The sequence below is a fragment of the Manis javanica genome, chromosome 14 (genome assembly GCF_040802235.1).
Source record: "Manis javanica isolate MJ-LG chromosome 14, MJ_LKY, whole genome shotgun sequence".
NCBI classification, from domain to species: domain Eukaryota; kingdom Metazoa; phylum Chordata; class Mammalia; order Pholidota; family Manidae; genus Manis; species Manis javanica.
Window position 1 is genome coordinate 93,310,820 of NC_133169.1, and position 23,706 is coordinate 93,334,525.

Here is a 23,706-nt window from a genome sequence, read left to right on the forward strand (position 1 = left end):
ACTTAGATTTACTTTCAAACATAATTAAAGTGTGCATAAACGCTTTACTAAAAGTGCTATTGTCAAATGAAATGCTTACTATTTTTGTTCCTTTTCTCTTTTAACTAGGTGGTTTTAGAAATTTGCACACTATTGTTTTGGGAGCTTGCAAGAATGCTCTTGAAGTAGATCTTGGTTACCTCATCATTACTGCTGCCCGTAGGTACGTTTCCTCTTCACATCGTGTCTTTTGTCTTGGAATTATGTGGGTCTGTTTTTTTAAAATTTGGGGAAATGTATATATGAAGTTTGATCATGCTTTGCTCAGATTTAAAATACAAAGTTGTGTACGTGACAGTAGGGTATCGCTTAGTGGTAGTCTTAGGCTATGACTGAGGGCACTTGAGCTGCACTGCAGACCTAGAAAGCTGGGAAAGGTTGTGGTCTTGTCAGGAGAGCCATCAGTTCTCTGGAGGTACCTGAGACTCCATCCGCAGTCAGTATTGGTGCTGTGGTGTCTGCAGCCCTTTCGGGAGCCATTATCTCAACCTCTATGATTTTCTAAATTATAAAACAGTTGTCGATAATAATATTCGCTATGCAGACATCTGTGTTTTAAATCAGTTTTTCGGAGTCCTGACCTTGTAACATCTTTATATTTTTAACACGTTCCTATCACTTCATGCCGCATTTACTTTTTCCTGTGTATCAAAAGTGTCCCTTTACTTTTACTTTTATAGTATTTTACCTAAATTGAATTAACCATTTTCTCAATTTACTGAAAAACAAACTCTTACTTTCCATCAATAGACTATTAAGAATATAAATAAAACTGTTTCTAAGTTTTAAGTTATTAGGTATTGTTACCCACTTACAAAACTGTGCTTTTTGTTAAAATGGGACCTAATATCATAAAAAAGATGTTAGAAGATCATCAGATGCAGATTTCTCACCTTGATTTAATCAGGTTACAGAAAGCACTTGGAAAGGATATAAGATTAATGTAACTTCAGTCTACTGCCTAAGATGTGCCCACACTTTGAAAAATGCTCCTTTAAAGGAAATATCTCTGATATTTTTTAATAGAGGCAGGGAAAGTTGTTTGCATTTGACACTTCAGTTAAGATAAACTTCTTTCAGAGCCTACATTAGGAAGAACCTTTCATTCTGACGGCTTTCATGTTACTCTGATACGTATCTTTGTTTATAGGTTACATGAAGTTCGGATCCAGCCTTCCCTAACCAAAGATGGCGTCTTTTCTGCCCTGAAGATGGCAGAGTTGGAGTTCCCCCAGTTTGAGACCCTTCATCTGGGATATGTAGATGAGTTTTTGCTGCAGAGTAAGACTTACCCCATTTTATTCCCTAGAATTGCTGTATGGAACTTACTTGACAAACAGCAGCCTGAATTGGGATGTTCTAAACGTTTCTGAGTATAAGACAACTTAAAATCTTGGGTATTCCCACTTCTTGAAAAGGAAACTTTTTAATTAAACTTCAGGTGGCAGGGATTTTTATTTTTATACATTGCCTCTGATTTTAGTGTATTATAGAAAATACTGATGAATAATATACCCAAAAAAGATTCTTACCTACGTTTGATATTGTCTCCGCTTCACTGCCCAGGTTTCTTTCCCGCTCTGCTTCATTTTTTCACAGAATGTCATCCTTGGTTCCATTTGTTGAATTTGATCTGCCATACTTCTTGAAGCTTTTGATGGTCCTCTCAGATGAGGACCATACCCTGTCCGTGCTCTTCATTTCCATAATAAACCCACTGGGGGTTCTGGATTTTCCAGATAGTGTGAGCACATAATGGTCAGTATTCATTTAATGATGATTGCTGTTGGAAGGCTTGTTCACAGCATTTTCTAGAGTATATTTACAATTGGGAACTCATTCCTTTGGGTTTGAATGCATGTCAATTTATTGTTCAGACTTTCCCTACATGACATTAGTCAGACATGCACGAACATTTTTACCACCGGCGATTTTTTATTTTTGCAAGAATTAGTTTCTTCCCCATGTAATTTGTGACAAGTCTTTCTTAAACTCTTACTATTACACCAGATGGTATTTTTTTCTTTGGATCTGATTTGTGTTTGTAGAAGAGCATCAGAGGGCTTGATTCCTCTGGTCAGGACAGTTTGGGTCAGACAGCATGACTGTGGTTCTTTCTCATTCCTGACGTATGTCACGGTGGTGGTTGTCTGGTTGTTGATTTTTCCCTTTGTCGCTGCACTCGCATTAATGCAGGTGAAGGATTAAAAAATAAAATCATTTATCTTCTAGCCAATTTAACGCAGGAACTACTTTTAATCTGTATAGCTTTGACAAAGATCTGCTCTTCACCAACATAGCTTTAAAATGCTAGACTAGTATAGTATTTTCGTATAAAATCAATGTACTCGTTATCAAGCTTTTCTAGTTTCAGATGAGTTGCTTACATTTTCTGTTTCTACAATATTTATGTATTAACAAAATTACTGGCTTTTGGTAATCTTGTTTTATGTTCTTTCCAAAAACTCAAAAAAGCTCAAAATTTGACAAATTTTTTGTCTTCAGGATGGCCACTTTAGGCTCACTGAAAGATTGTGTTTACGAGTTAACTTTATAGTCAGCTATTTCCCTATAGTGTTTCTTTCCTGTTAAGACCCATTTTCAATACAAGAACACTTTTACAAAACTTTTGACTACCATTATCTTATACTTCTCAACAAAACTTGTTTCATGGTCTGTCATATTTAATATTCTCTTAGTTTTGACCTTTTTATAAGCCATTCTTTTCATATTTGCTGTAGTTCATCCAATTCTCCCATATACATCTTCTCCGTTCCTGTAAAGACAGCCCAGGATTCTCTGTATCAGAATAGGTGCTGGGCTTCTCTAGCAGGCTCTAGAGGGAGATGAGATGTCACTGGGTTTGTCACGTGAGGCTGCAGTATTTCTGCAGACAGCACCTAAGAAATAGGCTCAGTTCAAGATTTTCCCAATTGTGAGGGAGAAGGCAAGTTTCAAGTTCAAAGGTCAAGAAAGGGGTTCTTGCCAGGAAGCTTAAGAAAGCTGCTCAGTTAAATTGCAAAGGACAGATTAAGGTGGAATCTGCAAGGAATGCTGGTAAATTCCCAGTACAGGAGCTACAGGAGAGTAAGCATGAACTGCATGGAAACTGGAAGAGTTTGAAGTATGGTTGTTCTAAACGTGTCTGAGCTACAGGTCTAAGTCCCTGTCATGTGTAGGGCAGCTTCATCAGAGAAGGAGTGTTTTCTTTGAACCTTGTGTCATTCATTGCAAGCACTGTGAGGGAGATACATTGAGTTCCTATATGCCCAGCACTGTGCTAGACATTGAAAATATTACTGTGAATTAGACACAGTTCCTTTTTTCCTTCAAATTGCTCGTGTCAGGTGGATCACCCTAGAGAGCAAAGGGCAGGCAATGGAGGAAATGATGGTAGGAGGGAAGAGATGAAGTGTGCATTTCCAGTGGCGTCATCTAGCATGGAGGATCCTGTTTTACTTATAACCACCCCCTGAGTAGAACAAGACTACTTGTTTGTTTTTACCTAAATGGCACTTCATCTAAAGTCCAGTGGCAGAAAATGTGTGTTTGAGTTAGAAGTCCACTTTCAGGGGATCAGTATATATTTACTAACCAATCCCGAGAGCTCTAAAAATGGAGCTGAATTCCCAGTTTACTCTTCATTACACATGGCTACACCCAACTCCAAAAACACAATCCTTATACTGTTAGTATGAGTTACATTGTTAACATTTTTTCTTTTTAAAAGGTTAAACTAAAACTTCACCCTAGGTGTGGACCAATACATCCTTTAACTTTGCTTTAAACATTTTTGCTTTCCTTTTTCTTTCTCCAAACAACTGAAAAACTTTTTTTCTTAACTACCTGTCCATTGACTTTTAATATAAATTATTTTTTTCACAAAATAAATGCTACCATTTGTACAGAATATATAACCTAAAATTGTACCCAAACCTGAACTTGATAATGGACAGATGATACTGAACAATCATAAAGTGGTCATACTGGATGTTAAGATAAAGAAATGGCAACAGTCTAGGACACTTATCTATTTTTTTAATTCTCTTTTTTAATTTCTCTTCCCAGGCAGAATGGCCAATGCAGATCTGGTGAAGTTTGGTTTGGCTGATGTGGTAGAAAATCCTGGTATCATCACCGATATAGGGATGAAGGCAGTCAATGAAGTTTTCTCTTGTATCAAATATCTGGCAATTTATAATTGCCCCCATCTACATAATCCATACAATTGGATCTCAGGTACTATATACTTAAACATGGCTATGTTTTATTGATAAAGAAATAATTGATGTCTTTGTTTTTTCCTGTGTGGTATGAATTGTATTCATAATGTAAAACGGAGATACTGTATGTGGATTGTTCATACATAAGTTCTGGGACTTTTCATAACTGAGTTGGAAGTATATTAGACTCGCTTTGAACTCTTGAAATTCTCTGCCTTCAAATTTGCACTGTCCAGGTAATGAATTCAACCGCCTTGATCCTTACATATGTTTCTGTGGGCTAGGCACATGAGATTAAGGGTAGGAATTGTTGCCTGGGATGTGATAGTTGTTTGTTTGTTTGTTTGTTACCCAAATGGCACTTCATCTGAAAGGACAAAGTGGGTATGTGCAAAAAATAATTAGGTGACACATTAAACATTAACTCCTTTAGTGACATTTTCTATCTTAAAATCCTAGGTCTTTTCAGATCTCCCCTCCCCACTTGGTCTCTTGTGTTGATAAGTGTGACTTTTGCCCTTGATATTTTCCCTTATGGGGGAAGCTCATTTTCCTCCCTGAGAGAGTAATGTTACTTATTTCTTTTAAGGCCCTTCTTAAATACCTAAATATAAACCTTTAAATGAATTCAGAGCTAGAGAATTTTGGCATGACATCCATTTTAAGCACACCAAGCCCCCTGCCTGACACCTGCAGAATAGCCTCCTGTGTTGTTGGAGTCCCTTCACAGGGATACACACTATGGCTCCTCACAAAGCTCACCTCCAGGCCCATGTTCAAGCTTGGGGCCTTTGTGGAGACCACTCAGTAGAATGGCTGTGTCTCACCCACCAGGAGTGCATTTCCAGCTGCACCAAGAAGTTATTGGGAAATACAAACTTTAGGTTGTAGCAGGCATAGATCAGTTTTAAAAAATAACATTTATTGGGTTTTGGTTTGTTTGTTTTCTTAAATACAGAAGAGTATAAAGAAGAAAACAAAAATGGCCTATAATCCCATCATTCAGAACTCCTGTTAACACTTAAAAACTAAAAGTTATACATGCACTTGATAAACAATATCAAACAGTACAAAAAGGTACAAAATGAAAAGTCTCCTCTTCTCAAAGGTAACCACCATCAACAGTTTCTTATATATTCTTCTGGACAGATTATTTTATGCATATTGCAGCTTATACATGTATAATACTTAAAAATGATTTATATATACAAAAGGACCTTACTGTGTATACACTATCCTGTAGCTTGTGTTTTGCACTGAGTATTTCGGGTAGCTTTTCATATCAGCAGGCATATTTGGTTCACCTTCATTCTTTTATTAACTGCATAGTGTTCTACTAAATGAGTGCCCCGACATTCCTTCACCTCATGTCTTATTGCTGAATAGGCATGGGGATTGTTGGGTGTCTCGTGTCTAAATCAAGGCTCAGTAGTTCCCAAGACATCAAGTTCTCACAGTGTAATCGGGTGAGGAAACAGCATAGTCAAGAGCAGCAAATTTTAGAGATCAAGAGATAGAAGTTACTTAAAGGAAAAGGATTTGGAAGTCTTTGAGACCTATAGCAAAATTCATCAGTAATGGAGTAAGCAATACTTAACTTCTCTCCCTCCACATCATTTCCTCAACAGACCACTCAAGATGGACTCGCTTGGTTGATATCAACTTAGTACGGTGCCATGCTTTGAAGCTGGACTCCTTCGGCCAGTTTATTGAATTGTTGCCCAGCCTGGAGTTTATTTCACTGGACCAGATGTTTCGTGAGCCACCCAAAGTAGGTCACATTTGGGAGAGTGTTTATTTTGATATACCAGAAGGAAAACAAAATGACCTAAGTTTTTTTCTTTCTAAGAATACGCCTTTATGTGTTACATATAACTGGACTTTTTACTGCCAGCCTGAGTGAAGGCATAAAGGTTATAATAATGCACGGCCTCTTCTTGTTCTTGTAAATGAGTATTACGCAGTCTCCAAAGAAGGGAAAGGAAAAAGTAAGATGGAAGCTGTCTCCGTCAGGTCTATAAACTGAAGGTAAGGTAAGAGCAGAGATGGAAATTAGAGCTAGGTCAAAAATTATTAGTAAGAGTAATTAGATGGGAAATTAAATCTCTAATTAGGAACCCAAAATATAAATAAGGATTAGGAATTTATTTTGGAAATGTTTTACTTTGCTGCTATCTTTTCTATTCACTTCTATATCCTAGGAAATCTGAGGTTGACCATTTGTACAAAATGTTTTAAAACTGCTTAACAAATAGAACTTTATACTCTAACCATAGTAAAACTTAATGCTTCAACTATTTATGCTTTCTCTTGTCACTTCTTAATGGTTATGTTCCCACTGTTGGAGCAGTGCAGTATAGCAAGAAAAATCCAGGATTTGAGGTCAGGGTACTGGGTATCAAGTCCCAGTTGTACCAATTATGGTCACGTGCTGTTGGGCAGATTTCATCCCATTGTGCAACTCATCATCTATAAATCAAGACTAATAATTTTATCTTGTTTGAAGTGTTCTGAGCCTTAATAACGTCCTTCATGCATATGTGATAGTATTTCATAAGTCAAGTGCTATGTAAATTGTTCTTATATAAAGTTGAAATGAAGGAATATTAAAAATAAAGTGTTCTATACTAACCCAAATTACCAAGCATGTGGTTTTGTCTTGCCCAGGGTTGTGCTCGAGTTGGACTGAGTGCAGGCACAGGAATTGGGGTTTCCTCAGCTCTCGTTAGCAACCAGAACTCCAACAATGACAATGATAATAATGCCCAGAATAATGCCAACATCCACGACAACAATCACCATCACCCAGACGACTCAGATGAGGAGAACGACTTCCGGCAGGACTTGCAGCCCGGAGAGCAGCAGTTTGCAGCCGACGGTAACCCAGCTCTTTTGTGAGCTCCAGATAGAAATGATTTTTTACTTTGGATTATATTTATCTAACTCTGCTGTGTTCCCTTCCCCACTATTTCAGCTTGTCACTTTACACGTCAGGGGACCTAGGTGACAAGGCAAATAAATGAAAGGGTGGATGGAATTGGCTGATCTGCTGGCTTGTTTAAAGCTGAGTTTGTGACGCCACTTGTCCACGGAGTCTCTCAGGGTGCCCACAGACGGGGAGGACTCAGGTGCCAAGGGCATCAGAGCACAGTGGGCTATGTAGGCCTGATTTTAAAATGTAACTTCCAGGATTTGAGCAAAGGAACATCTTTTAATATCTCCCTGAGCAATATGTAGGTACATTTTTGAATGTTGCAGGAACTGAAAAAATGAATACCACTTGTGTACTAGACATTGTGTTGGACACCTTTCACAACCACCCTGCAAATTAAGTACATGAGGTAATAAATGTTGGTTTTTGTTTGTATGATTATTCATATTGACTGAGCATCTGCTGTGCGCCCGACCGCGTGTCATCAGGCAACATCTGCTCTTCTGCTGATACGTGAGGAGGGAGTGAAAATGTTGCTACCCCCGATTTTCCAGGTCCCCAGTTGACCCTTAAGATTGGGGAAAGCACTGTCTTCTAGCCATCTTGCTGCTGTTGTGCCTTCGCCTACCCTCTTGGACATACTAATTAAGGAGACATAGGTACCCTGAGGTTATGTGACTGTTTTTGTAATGAAAGCACGCTGTGTGTAGAGTGTAAGTTCCTTTAGGATCACGCCCGAGTGTGCAGGTTCTGACCTCAGGCACCTGTAGGCATTGTCTTCACTTTCTCACCTCCCACGTTCTCTGCAGAGCTCTCCATTCTGGCTCTTGGCAAAGTCACCAACGACTCTCCTATGAAAGCTCGTGCTCATTTCTCCACTTTCACCTTAGTTGTCATCTCAGCAGCATTTGTCGTTGTTGCCCACTTCTATCTTCCTGAGATATTTTCTTCACTGGGCATCTCTGAAACCATTTTCTTGTTTTTTTCTCCTGTCTCAGTGTACATGCCTTCTTAGTTTCCTCTGCTTGTACCACCTCCTCTGTTCCACTTTCATCCTTGTTCTTCCTCTTTTTCTCTACACATTGTCTCTAGAAAATGGATATTGACTGTAACTACATTTATACTTAACTTTCAATCTGTAGGCCTCTCCATGGTTTTGGACCAAGCCCAGACTGAAGCCGAGCCATTCTCTTTTATTGCCCTGTTGTATTTAACTTCACTTGTATTAAGTAACTGAATTTAAAAGAAGGGCATTGTTTAATTTTAAAAGCTATTGAATCTGTGTAAGTTAAGTGGCTTTGCTTGTAAACTGCTGTAATAAATCATGGTGTGTTTTTAGTGAGTATTGTTTTGCAGGGTACTGTATAGGTTTCCCGTGCTACCCAGATGTAGGCATTCCTGTGAAACTTTTTGTAAGCTGAAATGTTAAAATGTGAAGAAGCAGTTACCATTAATTTATAATAGAAAAATTGTTTAGCCTTCCCAGACCCCAAAATAACCTCCCAGGCTTTTCTGACACCTTAGGACAGATCTCATTAAGGAATGTACCAAATAAATGGAGATGAAGGACAGATACTCACAAACACAGCTCAAGCCCTGGGAGCTGGATGCTGAGGTGCTGAGCGTAGTTCCCCGGAAAGGACCTCCACGGCGCCGCTCATGGCTCGGGGGCTGCTGCCTGTTTATCGATTGACTTGAACCCTGTTTTCACTTTCACCTCTTTGCAGAAGCGAAAATCCCCTTCAGATTTCTTTCAGTTACTGAAACAGATATTAATGTAGGTCTTTCATAGAGGTGGAGTGGCACAAGATGAACTTTCAAAAAGCAGGGATACCTGTATTAATTAACCAAAATTTTATAATTGGGTAAGGATGTTATCTTTCTTAGATCCAAATTTTTAAAAAGTCTTATTAAACATTTATTGTGGGATAGTTATGGTAACTGAAAATATAGGTTCTTTACCTGCATTTTATAGTACTATAAAACAGGAACAGATATTCATATTTTCTAACAATTCTCATTTGCCTAATACAAACTTCCCGTATGTAAAAATCATGCCTCTCTCATTGCTAAAGCATATTGCCCAATTATTTTAAAATAGTTTACTTTGAAGTAATTATTAATCACGAAGTATAGTTTTGCTGCTTAAATGTCACTTAACTAATTTTATATCTTCATATAAAACAAATCCCGAGTACTTACTGCTTTTAAAAATGCTGTGCCACCACCCCCTTCCCTCACCAGCAGCCCCCTAAATCAACCACTAACCGGCACTGCTGTGCAGATTTTGTTTGGGCCGCGCCTCGGATGCTTGAGTGCGTCGGAATTGCCTGGAGGGCTCCTCAGGACACACAGTGCCGGACTTCCCCGCATGTGTCCCGTGTGATTGGTCTTTTGGGGCCAGATAATTTGCATTTCTAACAAGTGCCCAGGTGATCCTGCTGCTGCCGGTCTGGGATCATGCTTTCAGGCCTCTGATTTGTGGAAAGTCCTTGTTTTTGAAGCCTCGGGGCAAGCTACAATGTGAAAAAAAATTCTCAGTAAGTACATTTTGTTTTAGATTTTGGGGCAGATAACTGCCAACCACTAAATCATATTTCTGATACTAGAAATCACTGCATGGAAATTATCTTGTTAAAAAGCAGTGAGTTCTCATTTATTTTATAATATAATGAAGATTATAAATTTCTAATCAGGTTTTATATAAAAGAGACCAGTTAGTATATTTGTAAAAATAGCTTGGATCCATTAAGGTTTATGATTTGCTTCTGTAACGGGTTTTTTAAATAACTGAAATAACATTTTAGCTGAACAGAATACATGGTAAACATTGATACTTGATCAAAAGATAGCTTACACAATTGCTGGTAAGTTGAAGTTGTTCTGAAAAGATATGCTACCCTAATAATATAATATTTTGAAACAGAGATAAAAATCACAGCCAAGAGTCCCCTGCACCTTCCCTTGCCCAGAGGCACCCCCCCCTCATTTAAACATGAGAGGCATGAATCGGGGTGCTCTCCTTTCTGTACCATGTGCCTGTTCTCCACCACCTTGGGCCCTTTAGCAAGTCCGGTTGACTGTCTCCGAAACGTCTCCTCTGCATTCTCCTTTCCTATTGTACCACCACTGTGGGAACTTTTCTTCCCTAAATGTTGTAACGGCTTTCAAACTGGTCTCCCTACTTTTTCTTGCTCAGCTAAAGTTAGTTCTTAGAACAGCCGAGGCAGTCTTTTTCAAACGCAGATCTGATAGCTCTGATCCCTTACTTAAAACTTGCCAATAGCTTCCAACTGCCTTAGAAAACCTAAGTCCAGTTTCTTGATCCCGTGTAGGCCATAAAGTGCTGTATGATCTGACCTCTGCACTCCTTGTGCTACTGCCCCCACTCATACACCATCTTGAATATGCCACCTGGCACCTGCTTTACCCTGCTGCTGCCTCTTGGAGTGTCTTTCCCTCTGTCTTTGCATGGCTGTCTCCTCCTTGATATTTAGGATTGAACTTAAATGTTAATCTTAGAAGAATCTTTCCTTACCCTTTTTTTCTATTGAGGTATAATTGACATATAACATTATATCTGTTTCAGTTACACAGCATAGTGATTTGATATTTGTATGTATTGTGAAATGATCACCACAGTAAGTCTAGGAAACATGTCACTGTACGTAGTTACAGTTTTTTTCCTTGTGATGAGAAATTTTGAGATCTATTCTCTTAGCAACTTTCAAATACGTAATACAGTATTATTAGCTATAGTCACCATGCGGTAATTACATTCCCATGACATTTATAACTAGAAGTTTGTACCTTTTTACCACCATAACACATTATCTTAGGTAGCCACCAGTTCATTCTCTATTACATCACCTTCTTTTAATTTTGTTGCATTAGATACTACTATCCGACGTTTTCATTTAGTGACATTTGTCATTTGTCGTTCTTCTCCCAACTGGACTAAGCTTCACGAGAAAGGAGATCTTGAGTAGCACCACTGTCCCTCAGCACCCAGGGATGGCAGCATGCAGTGGCAGGTGCTTAGGAAATACATGGGTGGGTGAGCGCAATGAAGGAAGTTAAGTTTAAAATAGCTTTGGGTGTTACATTAAATGCTTCCACAGCCAAATCTGGCAACCTAAAAAGCAGTTGCTCAGCAGCTTTGGAAAGCCTTAGCACACAGACATGCAAAAGTACTTGTGGTCTAGTGGCTCCCTTCTACCTATAAAAAACAAGGAGAGGCTTTCTGGCTAGGCTTTCTAAGCTTTTCACAATCTGCGTCCCAGGCTATCTTTTTAGCCTTGTTTTCCCTTTCACACCCTTATCTTGACACAAACACTTGTTCTGTTTATCACCGCATCACTTACTCTTCTGGAAAATGCACCATGCTTCCTAGTGTATATGAAGTGTTGCCTCATCTCATTGAAACCTTCCCTGCCCAACAGGAGAATTAACTGCTCCTTTTTTGTCTGTATTCGGCTTCACTTGGACTGTTCCAGCACTTAGCATATTCGGACTTTGTTCTGTGAATCTGACATCGCTGCTAAAATGCATGCCTTCTTTTGGAGAGCAGGGACTAAGAATTTCCCATCTCATCATCCCTGTATTGTAGCAGGCTCAGGAAACAAATATCAGTTCAAATTCTAGCAAATTACTAGACCTTTTAAGCCACAGTTTCCTCAACTGCAAAAATCAGGCTAGTAATAACATCCATCTAAAAATGCTTTAAGAAATAAAAAGCTAATGTATATAAAAGCATTTAGCATAGGGCCTGGCATAGAGTATGTATACATTAATTACTAACTGCTGTTCATAATTGTTCGTAAGATTGAAAGAAGAAAATTGGATTTTATCATGGAAGGTTTCTCTGTACGGTCAGTCCTCGTTTTGGCACTGAATAATATGTAGATATTGAGGTCTAGAACTAGGCAAGAAGTTGGGGTAGGAGACTGAACATTAAAGGGAGAGTGTGCTGTTGTGTATATATTGAGACCAAAGCAAATGCCACTGTCTATAAAATCTTAGCCCTCACTACTGAATGTATATATTCCCATAGCATTTATCTGGGTGATGTATTTCTGGCTTAATCATATTTACCTCATTTCTTTGTTGACTGTATGAAGTTGTCTTCTGTCAAGTAGACTATTTGGTTCTTTTAAGAATAGGATCTTGTTTTGTCTTGTTGGTTTATTGATTTCATTCCTGTGGTCAGCTGATAATTCCACAGCAGTAGTGGCGAAGCACCTGTAGGCGTGGAGGACGTAGCGGTGAACAGGGCAGAGGCTGCTCTCTGGGCCGTGGCTGAGCTGTGAACGTCAAGGGCAGCATTGTACCGTCCTTATTAGGCACAGAGGCTTAGGTAGTGAGAGTACTGAGTTCAGTGCCTTGAATCCTGACTTGAGGGATTTGAATTGAATCTTGTAAAAGTTTGGCAAAGCCAGGAATTATTTTATTTAGGGATCCTCTTGGAAGAGTAGCCATTTTATCTTAAGAAAATACGGGAAACTGCGGCTCATCAGTCTGGTATTGCTCTCGGCATATATCTTCTGGGAAAATATAGGTGCGCTGACAGGCCCTATAACTGTAGTGAAGACTTCAATGAAAATAAAATACTTGAGTGTAATCAAAATGTTAAAAGTGTAGTGTATGTATTAATCCTTTCCAAAAATGATACCGCAGTCTTAGAGAGTAGGAAAAGAGGAGGACACTTTGAGCTCGCCTGCCAGTGCATCCTGGGTTAGCTACCAGATCGTGAGGACTTCCTGCTTGGGGGATGACCCTGAGGTCCAGCAGGCGGCTGTCACCGCTTCAGGCAAGTAGCTCGGAGGGAGAGAGACCCCCCGCGGCCATCCCTGGCAGCGTCTGCAGGAGTGACCGTGGTGCTCTCTGCTCTCTGCTCTGTGCCTCTGCCCCTGCTCTCATCTCACAGGGATGGACTTTCTCCACTGAATGATCTTTCCTATCCATGATTTCCTCTCCGGTAGAATAACTGCACACTTCTAATGTCTACATAGCCGAGCCCAGTTATGTGCTGTTCTCCCAGAGTAGGCTGATAGTCATGGTGCTGTTCACTTTCAGGGGTGCCGCAGGTTTGGCTGCCATCTTTTAGACCTCTCTGGTTTCCCTTTGACTGTCTTTACTTGTGTTTCAGCATTGAATGAGATGGAAGACATGGTGCAAGAAGATGGAGAGGTGGTGGCCGCGAGTGGACATGAGACTCCAGCTCACAGTCAGGCGGTTATTCCTGTGGATGTTGACGAGGAACAAGCAGGTATTCATTTGACTTCCCACAGTCGTGGTTCTGAAAACTAGGGCTTGACTTTAATGAAAAAAGTTAAACACTGAGAATGATTATTTCTTTGACATTATAGCTAATGATGTGTTGTATTATTTATTACTGAGACCTGTATATTATATTATTGTTCTTGCCGCCTGTGTGTGTTGTATATATACTTTATTAAAGTTCATTCTTGATATTTTGTAGCTGTGGCAGCACCTTCTTTCTCTGCTGGTATACACATGTCTGTATGTGTGCCTGCTTGTGTGTGTGTGTGTAGATGTAGAGAAAGAAAGATAGAAAAATAAATGACCTAATTAAAAATTCTGCTTATCCTTCCCTTCATTTTGGCAGGGACGAATTTAGTGAATAGGCCAAGATCCAGTCTCCATTTGCCATTGGGTGACTTATGGCAGGCTAAAAAGTCATAAGGCTCTTAAAGATTACTAATAAAACTTCATTTTACAGATGAATGTCCTTTACAAAGTTGGAGTGATTTGCTCAGGATCACTCAGCTAGTGCTCAGGGGGCAGAATTGAGATTAGAACTCAAGTTTCTACCTTCCTTGTCTGTCAGAATGCTATGTTGCCTTTGAATTGAGAATATCTTTATCCTTGTTTTCTAAGTGTTTTTTACAGATGCAGTCACTTACTCAACAAATACTTCCTGAGTGCCTGCGCTGTGCCAGGCATTGTACAATGTGACAGGAAAAAGACAGGCAAGGTTTCTTGAAGCTTACATTTTTTTTGATGGAGTGAGTATCAGTCACTTGTCTGAGAGCGTTAGGTCATAAAATCTAAATGTTTACAAGGTGTACTGCCAAGCAGATAAAACATTTTTTATGTGAATACAAAACTTAAATAACCAAACTACTTCCATCTAACCTTTCAGGATTGTATCTGCTGCATCCAGTGAGCCAGACCTATCTATGCTCAGTTAGAGAATGCAGACTTCTCACCAGTCTCTTAAGTGTCTGGGGTTCATCTTCATTTGCTTTGCCTTCATTCATACATTTGCAAAACTGGAAAAATACCTAGCTTATTTTTTAAGTGAGTGTCTGACTGTTAATTCGATTATTTGCTAGGGTGATTTAGGTGACCATTTCAAATAGTGAAGGTCCTGCAGGGGGATGCCGTATGATCTTCTGTTCAGCCTTTAGAAATACCTAATGTCGTTTGGCAAATGGATTCTGCTTACTGTTTACATAAGTAAGAGTTAAAATGTGTCACAATACCTCATCCAAGTATACATCCCGTTAAAATAGCCAAGGCAAATCTAGGAGCCCAGATACCTGGAAATAGTACTTTGAGTGAGAGCCTTTCTTGGCAAAAAGTAACTGTTAGGCCTGTGCCTTTTGTTTTAGGACCCAGTGGTCTGCAGCGCGTAGTAAAGCCAACGCCGATCACTGTTCACGACTCGGAGAGCGACGATGAGGAAGACAGCCTGGAGCTGCAGGAGGTCTGGGTTCCCAAGAATGGTGCTCGCCGCTATTCTGAGCGTGGGGACAAAAACGGGGAGCCACTGCAGTCCAGGGAATTGTCAGGTGAGAGGGTATTTCCTGTTCTGACCTGCCAGAGTCATCGTGAGAACTGACATGCTGGCCTCCGTGTAGTGTGTCCCTATCACAGCTTGTGGTGCAGGTGCCACCTGCTTGTGGCGTGTGACAGGAGGCAAGAAAGGCAATAGCCAGAGTGAGAGGGGAATCGGGGTGGAGCCGCCAAGGGCAAGCGAAGCACAACAAGCCACTGTGGAGTCACAGCCCAAGGAAGAGAGTATGTCAGGACTTTGAAGGCGGCGGAGGCTTGAAGAAGCTGTGGCAGCAGGTGTCACGGACTGCGAGAGGCCTGTGCCCCGCGGAGGGATGCCCCCCGAGCCCTCCAGAGCGATGAGAAGACAGCCGTTCCCCCGCTGATGGTCTGTCCGCTTGTGCTGCGCGAGGGGCGGTGGCAGTTCCGCGCTCGAGGCAGTCCTCAGGCTGTGTTACGGTCCCGTGCCTCCCTTTAAGCCCAGTCAGCAGCCTTCTGCCGTTTGCCTCACCAAGAAACTGTAATTCTCTTGACTTCTAGGCTCATACTCCTTCCTTTCTTCCCTTCTGTTTCTCAGAACCATGTGCCTACCACTGTCAGCAAAGGATGAGGTTTTCTAAAATGGTCCACTCATTTTTCCTTGGTTACCCTACTTCTTAATAAGTGTTTGAATGTGTTCAGGATACATGTAACACTGCAACTGAAATACATATATACACTTCTGTGCATGGAAAGCTCAGTTCTTTAGGCCTGGAGTAATTTGCGAATCAACAACTGACTACTCAATTCTTATTTTATTCCTTTTAAGAAATTCAGATATGTTTACACTGTGGTTGAAAGGAGCATTTATGGAAACTGAAATTTAGGAAAAGTGTGACCAACTGACTGACCTAATGTTTCCTAGGAAGCTCAATTTCTGAGTTTAGAAGCTAGGTAACGAACCTTATTTATTTAAATCTTTCTTTGTCCATTGGTCGAGCCTTGCTGTGCCCCAGATGCTGTGTTAGATGCTATGAGGGGTGCAGATGGATAAGTCATGATCTGTCTCCAGGGAGGCTCCCGACTGCTCTAAGAGTCAGTTCAGTTACAGATGATCCTCTCACAGGGCACATACTGTGGAGGCCTTGAGGGGGCGGGGAAGGGGGTGCATAACATTGAACAGAAGTCCAAAGAGGAAATCCTAGGTGAGAGCAAAGGCCCTGAGGTAGTAAGGCAGGAAAAGTCTGGGCTAGGGTGTGAAATGTATGCATAGGGGAGGAGAAAGGAGAGTTGGTTTGGAATTAGGTCCTGGTTAAGCCTTGAAGGCTGTGCTAGGGAGCGTAAACCAGGGAGGCACCAGGGAGCCCTAGGGAGTTTTAGAGCAGCCGAGTGATGTGGTCATCATTATACTCCAGGAAAATTAGTGTGCATTGTTTCCTGTTCCAGATTTGCTCTTGCCTTTTGTCCAGAATTTGTACTGAAATCTTTTCTTTTCCTCGGGCCATTCTTCTTTTTCTGTAAGCAGTAAGTGGAAAAGGAAAGACTCCACTTCGAAAGAGGTCCACCTCCCATCAGATGGGCCAGTCGAAGCAGTTTCCCCTCGAGGAGAGCAGCTGTGAGAAAGGCTGTCAGGTCACCAGTGAGCAGATCAAAGCCGATATGAAAGCAGCTAGGGACATTCCTGGAAAGAGAAAACCCAAGGATGCTTATCCCAGCTGCAGCAGCGCCACCGCCAGCACAGTGGGGAACTCCAGCTCACTCAGCACTGCTTCTCAGAGCCCCGACTTTGTAAGGACGGTGGACAGCAGCGGCTCTTCCGAGCCTAGCCCTCCAGAAGTGGATGTGTCCAGGCAGTGTGTCTGCCCCCCCGGTGGGGCAGAGGACTCTGAGCCCATGGAGGAGGGAGATGCAGAGAGTTCTGTCTGCCCCAGATGCTGCTGTCACAGGCCCCAGGAATCCCAAAGGAGAACTAGCAGGTGTTCTGATGAGGAACGTCCTTCAACCAGCCGAGCCTGTGTTGTGAATGGCCCGGATGGTACGAGATCCGCCTTTTCCTTTAGGACTCTGCCACCAGGGGGGTCCTCAGGCCCAGCACATGGTGAGAGGACTAATGGGAGTGGCTCGGGGGCTGCAGGCGAGGACAGGAGGGGGAGCTCCCAGCCCGAGAGCTGTGACGTGCAGTCTGAGGAAGACTACCCTCGGAGGCCCCTAACAAGGGCCAGGAGCAGACTCTCCCATGTACCGCTGGTACCTGAGTCAGGTATGACGATGCTGCCAGGATTAGCAACTGCAGGTTAGGACTTGGGAAGGCATTAGCGCATTCCATAAGTTCTCTCACCTAGAGCCAGTTCAGCAGATTGAATTCTCTGTTGGAGTTCTGTGATCATAAAGATTTTAAACTGATTTTTAGCAATGGTGGTGGTGGGTGGGGGGGATTGTAAAACAGCTTGTAAAATGTACAACCTAGATGAACTCAAATAGTTAAGATTCTAAGAACAATTTAACTGTGTCTTTTGACCCTAAATGCAGTACTGATTCTTATGTCTAAGTCCCAGTAGACATACTGCTCTCATCCCACACTTAGGGAAATCTTAACTCTTAGTGTAATTTTAAACCTTAGCCCAAAGGTAAGGACCTGAAGCTGCCCGGGGCTGGGGGCATATCATACGGGTATACCACTATACCTGCCCCTGCAGTACTTAGCAATTTTTTCTGAAGTCTAATTTTGCTCAAAGTTAGGTTTGCCCAGAGATAAGAAGGTAAGGAAGTAGTTTAGCTGAGAATTATTTTGGTGAAGAATCACTTAAAACATACATACGTGTATAGTTTCATTATTAGTACTTACAGTGTGTTTGCCAAGGCATCGGGTTGGGTCGGGGGTGAGTGCATTTCTTAAATTAATCATTATTCTGTTAATGTTTTGTCCTTAATTTTTAAGTTGTCTCTCCTGCCTTTATTAAGTCATGAATACCTGTCAATGAATAATAATGTATTTTAATTTTCTCCAAGTCTCCCTCAATTTTAAAACCTTAAAATCAGCCCCAGAATATAGTGCTTCTTTTAATGTACTCAGTGGAGCTGATTGAATTATGTGTGATTAAAGTGACAAAAGTAAGCTTTCATAAGATAAATATGAGACCTCAGTTAGGCACTAGTTATCATAGTAGCATAAAATCATAGTAAAATATGTGAGTTTTATTTGAAGATTTGCTTATGCTTCTAAACACTAGTCAGAATGATGAAAACACTTTTCCCAACTTGAATTTTTAATTTTTTTATATATTTTTTTGTTTTCACTGTTCTAATCATTTTGAAGTGTGCAGTTCATTGTTATTAAGTGCATTCACATGGTGCAACCGTCACCGCTCTCCACCTGAACTTCTTGACCATCCCGGACTGAAACTCTGTTCTCTTCAGACAGAAGCTCCCATTGTGATCCCTTTGCCACATGGTCTTCCTAATTTGTCATGTCGGGTCTACATGTTCATCTCGCCTTTACTCTTTCTGTGCCGTGAAAGGCCTTCTCTGTAGCTGCTTCAGAGGACTGCTCACATACGCTCATTCTTCTATTCATTTATTTGTTTATTTTCTTTATTTTAGTCTGTGGAAGCTAACTTTTACTTTTCCCCCCCAAACTGTCACCAAGTTGTCTCACTACTATTTACTCAGCGTTCTCAGATCATTATCCTGAAATGCTCCTTTATCATGTACTTTAGATAGGCTTAGGTTTGACTCTAGGCATTCTGTTCTGTTCCAGTGTTCTTTCTTCTTCACTCTTTCTCAAAATTTCCTTGGTTGGTCTTACATTTATCATTTATTTTTATAGTATTTTACGGTAATTTTTTTGAATCTTTTGATTTGGAATTCCATTTTTACAGTAGTGAGTCTTCCTATTTCAGGGCTATTTTCTCTCCCTTTTTGTTTTATGTCTCTTGGTAAAGTTTCCCAGTTGTTACTATTTTAGGAGTTTTTGTTTTGAATACAGATCCTTCACATTAGCTTTGATTTCTTTTTTGCCCCATGTTTCTTTACCATTTCCATCTGTTTCATGACTAGAACTTTTTCTTGTTAAATGATTCCCTAGACTTAAAAAAAAATCTCATTTATGTAGTGCTTTTTACTTTTTTAGATAAATTTTACCTATTGTGATTTTTTTTCTAATTTGAGAAGACTTTCAATGTATGTAGCTGATGTGTATATAATAAATTATTTCCTAATATTTTTTAAACATAATACAAATGTCCATTTACTTTCAGTAAAAACCTCTGGAGAAATGTTAAAGTGCTGATTTAATATGATCCAGATCTCTCTTGAAAAGAACAAGTTATTTTTAATCTAGCATGTTTTTTTATATCTGTTGGCCAAAAATTTTAAGGAGGAAAATCCAAGCCAGTGAAGGAACAAACTTGATTGAGTGTTAATAGATTTTTTAAAATCACTTCAAAGATAACGTTTGAGTTTTTATTTGATTTTCGGTTGATGACCTTATGTAGTGTTAAAACCATGTTAGAAGCTAATGTAGTTACTTATCTTATGAATTCCTGTTTTGGGAATAAATGCCTGTGATTTGTTCTTTTTATCCTGATTGTATAATACTCTATGAAATAACACAAAAGTAATTAACTGGATTGTCAAAGAATAGCATTTTAAGATTAATATGGTATGGTTCTCATAAATATAAACCCTTTTCCTGACACCCCAAGACTGGATTGTCTGCTTCCCTGATTCTGTAGCATCTTCTACACCAATGTTAACTACAGTGTGCTGTGATTCCGCCTGCTTCGGTCTTTCCAATGGACTGTGAGCTCCGTGAGGGCAGGGACAGTGTCCGCTTATTCACCATTATATTCCCAGCTTCCAGCACAGTGTCATGACATGGTGAGGGGCTCAGTGAGTGATTGTGTATTTAGTAAGTAGCAGGAACCATCCTAGGAGGTATGTCGATGCTGGTGGATGTATGAAATCACTAAGAAGATTAATTGTCGCTAAACAAATAAGGAGGCATAAGAAAATAACAAACACAACAAACTCTATTTACCTTTTACATTGGGAAACCTTTGTTTTTCAATGTTATCTACATATAAAGTGTGACTTAGTTTTATTATTTAGAAAACATAAACCTCCAATTTGGGCACTTTGGGGAGCAGGAAATTTAAAGCTGAATCCCATATTCTGATTAAAGGGGTGGGGAGAGAGCAGTCGTCAAAGGTGAGAAGTTTAAGAATCAATTCATAAAAGGAGAACACTAATAGAAGATTCTTGTTTGAACACTGTCTTGAAGGAATGGAAACAGACCGGTTTTGTGTTCCCATTTTGTGGTACTGGGAGAGGGAGCCGGGGATTGTTACTGTTGTAAAAGGTGTGTGAACTTTGGCTGTCATTTGAAATGTGCTGCCTTTAGAAATTTCTTGTCAATGAAGATAGATTTTGCATGCCATTCCTCCAGGAGTACTGTGGAAGAAGGCCTTCAGTGGGTTGCCTACATCAGTGTTTTCATGTTTTGCCAGAACCCCAGGGTTTTTGCTTGGGTTCAGTGTCCTTGAGGGATGTTTGATGGGTAGAACTCTTGGGGTCCCTTTTAGGCTTTAAACAGAGCAGCTGTTCTCAACCATTTTACATATTAAGATTTCACAGAGATTTCAAATGCTGGATGAAAGGAACCGGAGTGTAAAAAAAGAAAGCACTTGGGCTAGTTCTCAAGAGTTCCCCGTCCAACCCAAGCCTCTGGGAATTTGCAGTATTTGCAGTTCCCTGTCTTTCTTTGTCATCTTTAATGTTCAGAGTTAGAGAATTGCCCCGTGGAATGTTTGTAATCCAGCGGTGGTATCTGAAAGAGCAGGATGGTGGGGTTTAATTCATTAAGGGCACCTTACTTCATTCCCTGTGTGCTCTCCTGCAGAATGGTTATCAAAAATGGGGACAGTGCCTTTTAGGGTCTTGTCTTAGAATATATATGTACCTCAGTTTTAGAGATGAATTTAGAACTTGCATTTAGATAAAATCATGTAATATTTGCTTTTATAATTAAACTATTATGTTTAGAATAATACTAGTAAACAAGTTAGGGCTTTACTAACCAGAGTTTAGCAGATAAAAGATTGCAGGTTTTCTAACCTAGTGACTGGCACCAGATTGCCCGGGTTTGACTCCTAGTGCAATGCTTACACCTTGGCAAGCTATTTTATCTTCCCACGTTTCAATTGCCTAATTTGTAAAATATAGAGAATAATAAATCTATCTCAGAGGGCTTTTAATAAAAGCTTAAATTAATACAAGTTAAAGTCCTTAGAAAAATGCCTGATACACAGTAAGCACTCAGTATTTGCTATTAGTATCATTCCATTCACGTATCTATGGGACATTCATTCACAGTGAATGCTGAATGCCAGTCTTCATGAACGTTCATTTTAGCTCATGGCTAGTGGCTGACATTGCTACAAAGATGAAATAAGACAGTGTTGTTGCTTTCAAGGGGCTTTTAGTTTAAACTGAGAAACACCAGTGTACAGGGAGTTAGAGAACCGTACATAATGTTTGGGGACCCAGTTGATTCATCAGAGCAAGTGGCATTTGAGTTGGACCTTTCAGGGATGGGTAATATTTCAAAAAATGAAGTCAGGAAAGGTGTTCTGGGCAGAAAGAGCTAGAATGATTAATGGCTTCAGAGGCATTGGCTGTGGGACATGAGAGATTATAATGGAATAAACAAGTGGGGCTTAGGCAAAGCTCCAAATGTCAGGCTTTGAAACATACTGAGCAGTAAACCAATAATTTAAAGTTGTTGAGCAGGAAATGATGAGTTTAATCCGATTGTATTTAAGATGGGTGGAGTGACTAGAGATGGGAATGCTAATCAAATTGTTAGAATGGCCTAGGTATGCAGAGACGCTATGTTTGCTGTAGATAAGTTTGAGATAATGGGGGATGATCTTTGTTTTGGGCTAGTCAGTTGGAAGTGGGGGTCTGACCACTGGGGACCAAGTCGTAGATTTGAGCATCGTCTTGTTGGAATGTACGATTGAATGTGCACCATCGAAGGAAAGAAGGCACAGCTGAAATCTGGATTTTCCTCTGATTTTTCTAGAGGTTACCAGAACAAAGCCACGTCATGCTGTGAAGCGGAAACGGACGGCAGATAAGTCCACCAGTACCAGTGATCCTGTGATTGAGGATGACCACGTGCAGGTGAAGAAAAAAAACCTTGTTTACCTTTCAGTCCAGCCAAGTTCCTAAATAAAGGAACTATAGCTTCCATCTTCATACAGTTTCTTTGCCCTAAAAAGAAGAAAATGGTAACAGTTGTTTCTTACTTGTGCCAGTGGGGACATTTAAGTCAAAAAAAAAAAAGTAGTACTGAAAAATATGTCTAATTTTCAAATTTTCTCCTTGTAGGTCCTTGTATTAAAATCCAAAAATCTTGTTGGGGTCACTATGACCAACTGTGGAATCACAGACCTGGTGCTGAAAGACTGTCCCAAGATGATGTTCATCCACGGTATGTGTCGGGCGCGTGTCACACGGAGCATCATGAATGAGTTCAAAGAATTAAACACTTACAAGTATTACACTGACATCATTATTTTTTCAAAGGTGTCATCATTTTGGATTGTTTGTAATTCTGTTCTCATCAAATAATTACCCCACAGTGTGTATGAGGGACGATGTGCAGAAACCTGGCTCATCTTTCAAAGTGGCCTCTCCTCCAGTTCCCTCCAATTCATCCTTGCTACCTGACCTGACAGGACATTCACACTATGTGTGGGCTTTGGAGTCACACAGACCTGGGCCTGAGTCCTGTCTCGGCTACTTGCCAGCTGTGGGATGTTAGATGTGTTCATTGTGGGGAGTGGTGACCAGGCTTTTAAGTGCTTAACTGCTCAAGATTTGATTAGCACGATCAATTCACAGCACATGATGGTTAGTCCAGGCCCCCCTTTTCTTTATGGTCCCCTTCATGCTGCCCCGTTGGCTGATGTATTGATCTATATCCTTCCGGTCCATCTTTACTTTTGTACATATTTGTCTCTGAACAAGCAATAGTATAGTATTTTGTGTGAGCTTTTTAAATTTTAGATACATGGCATGTCTTGCACATGATCTGTTTGTCCATTTTCACTAAAAATTATATTTTTAGTACCTATCCATGTAGGATTATGAGCTCTGACTTGTTTCTTGCCTCGGGCAAGTTATATTTTCCCTGTGTTCATTCTTTTCAATCTGTGAAGTGCATAATTATGCTTGCCTTATAAAGCATTTATGAAGGTTAAATGCAGAGATTGATATGTATGTATATGTGTAGGTGTGTACATACATGAACACACACACATACACAGTAGAGGGTCTGACCTCTTAGTAAATGTCAAGTTGATCTAAGCTATACTGTTTAATGTGGTAGCTACTAGCCACTTGTAGCTATTTAAATTTAAGTTAACTAAAATGTAATTTTAGTTCAAAAGCCTAGTAAACTATTAAAAGCCTAGTAAATGTTAATATTGCAAAAAAAATATTTGGGGGCTTTCTTTTCTTTGTACTTCTGTAATACTAGTTCTAAGCAAAACAAGGAAATCCTTACCAAACATTTTGTCTTAAATTAGGAGAATTGTATTTAAACATTATGTTACCTCTCTCCTGAACTCTAGAAAACTCCAGACTTGGGGACCCCAGGCTGCAGGTTCACCCTTAAGAGGTTGTCCTCTACTCCATTCCAACCATGGGGGTCTTAAAACATCTACT

The 23,706-nt window shown here is 40.2% G+C and overlaps 1 protein-coding gene across 7 annotated transcripts in view; it reads left to right on the top strand.

Annotated features, from left to right (window-relative positions):
* Positions 1-23,706, top strand: part of FBXO38 (F-box protein 38) — a 49,418-nt gene that overhangs the window by 19,298 nt on the left and 6,414 nt on the right. For 3 of the 7 annotated variants that reach the window (XM_037015863.2, XM_037015865.2, XM_037015864.2), the window contains 10 exons: positions 109-202; positions 1,190-1,320; positions 4,108-4,278; positions 5,891-6,033; positions 6,930-7,140; positions 13,343-13,462; positions 14,832-15,011; positions 16,499-17,233; positions 22,058-22,158; positions 22,366-22,468. In XM_037015863.2, the coding sequence (XP_036871758.1) occupies positions 109-202; positions 1,190-1,320; positions 4,108-4,278; positions 5,891-6,033; positions 6,930-7,140; positions 13,343-13,462; positions 14,832-15,011; positions 16,499-17,233; positions 22,058-22,158; positions 22,366-22,468 (1,989 nt within the window). Of the gene's footprint in view, positions 1-108; positions 203-1,189; positions 1,321-1,356; positions 1,798-4,107; positions 4,279-5,223; positions 5,371-5,890; positions 6,034-6,929; positions 7,141-13,342; positions 13,463-14,831; positions 15,012-16,498; positions 17,234-22,057; positions 22,159-22,365; positions 22,469-23,706 lie in introns of those variants that run through there. The other 4 variants (XM_017640723.3, XM_073221962.1, XM_037015866.2 and 1 more) reach the window with 4 other exon arrangements.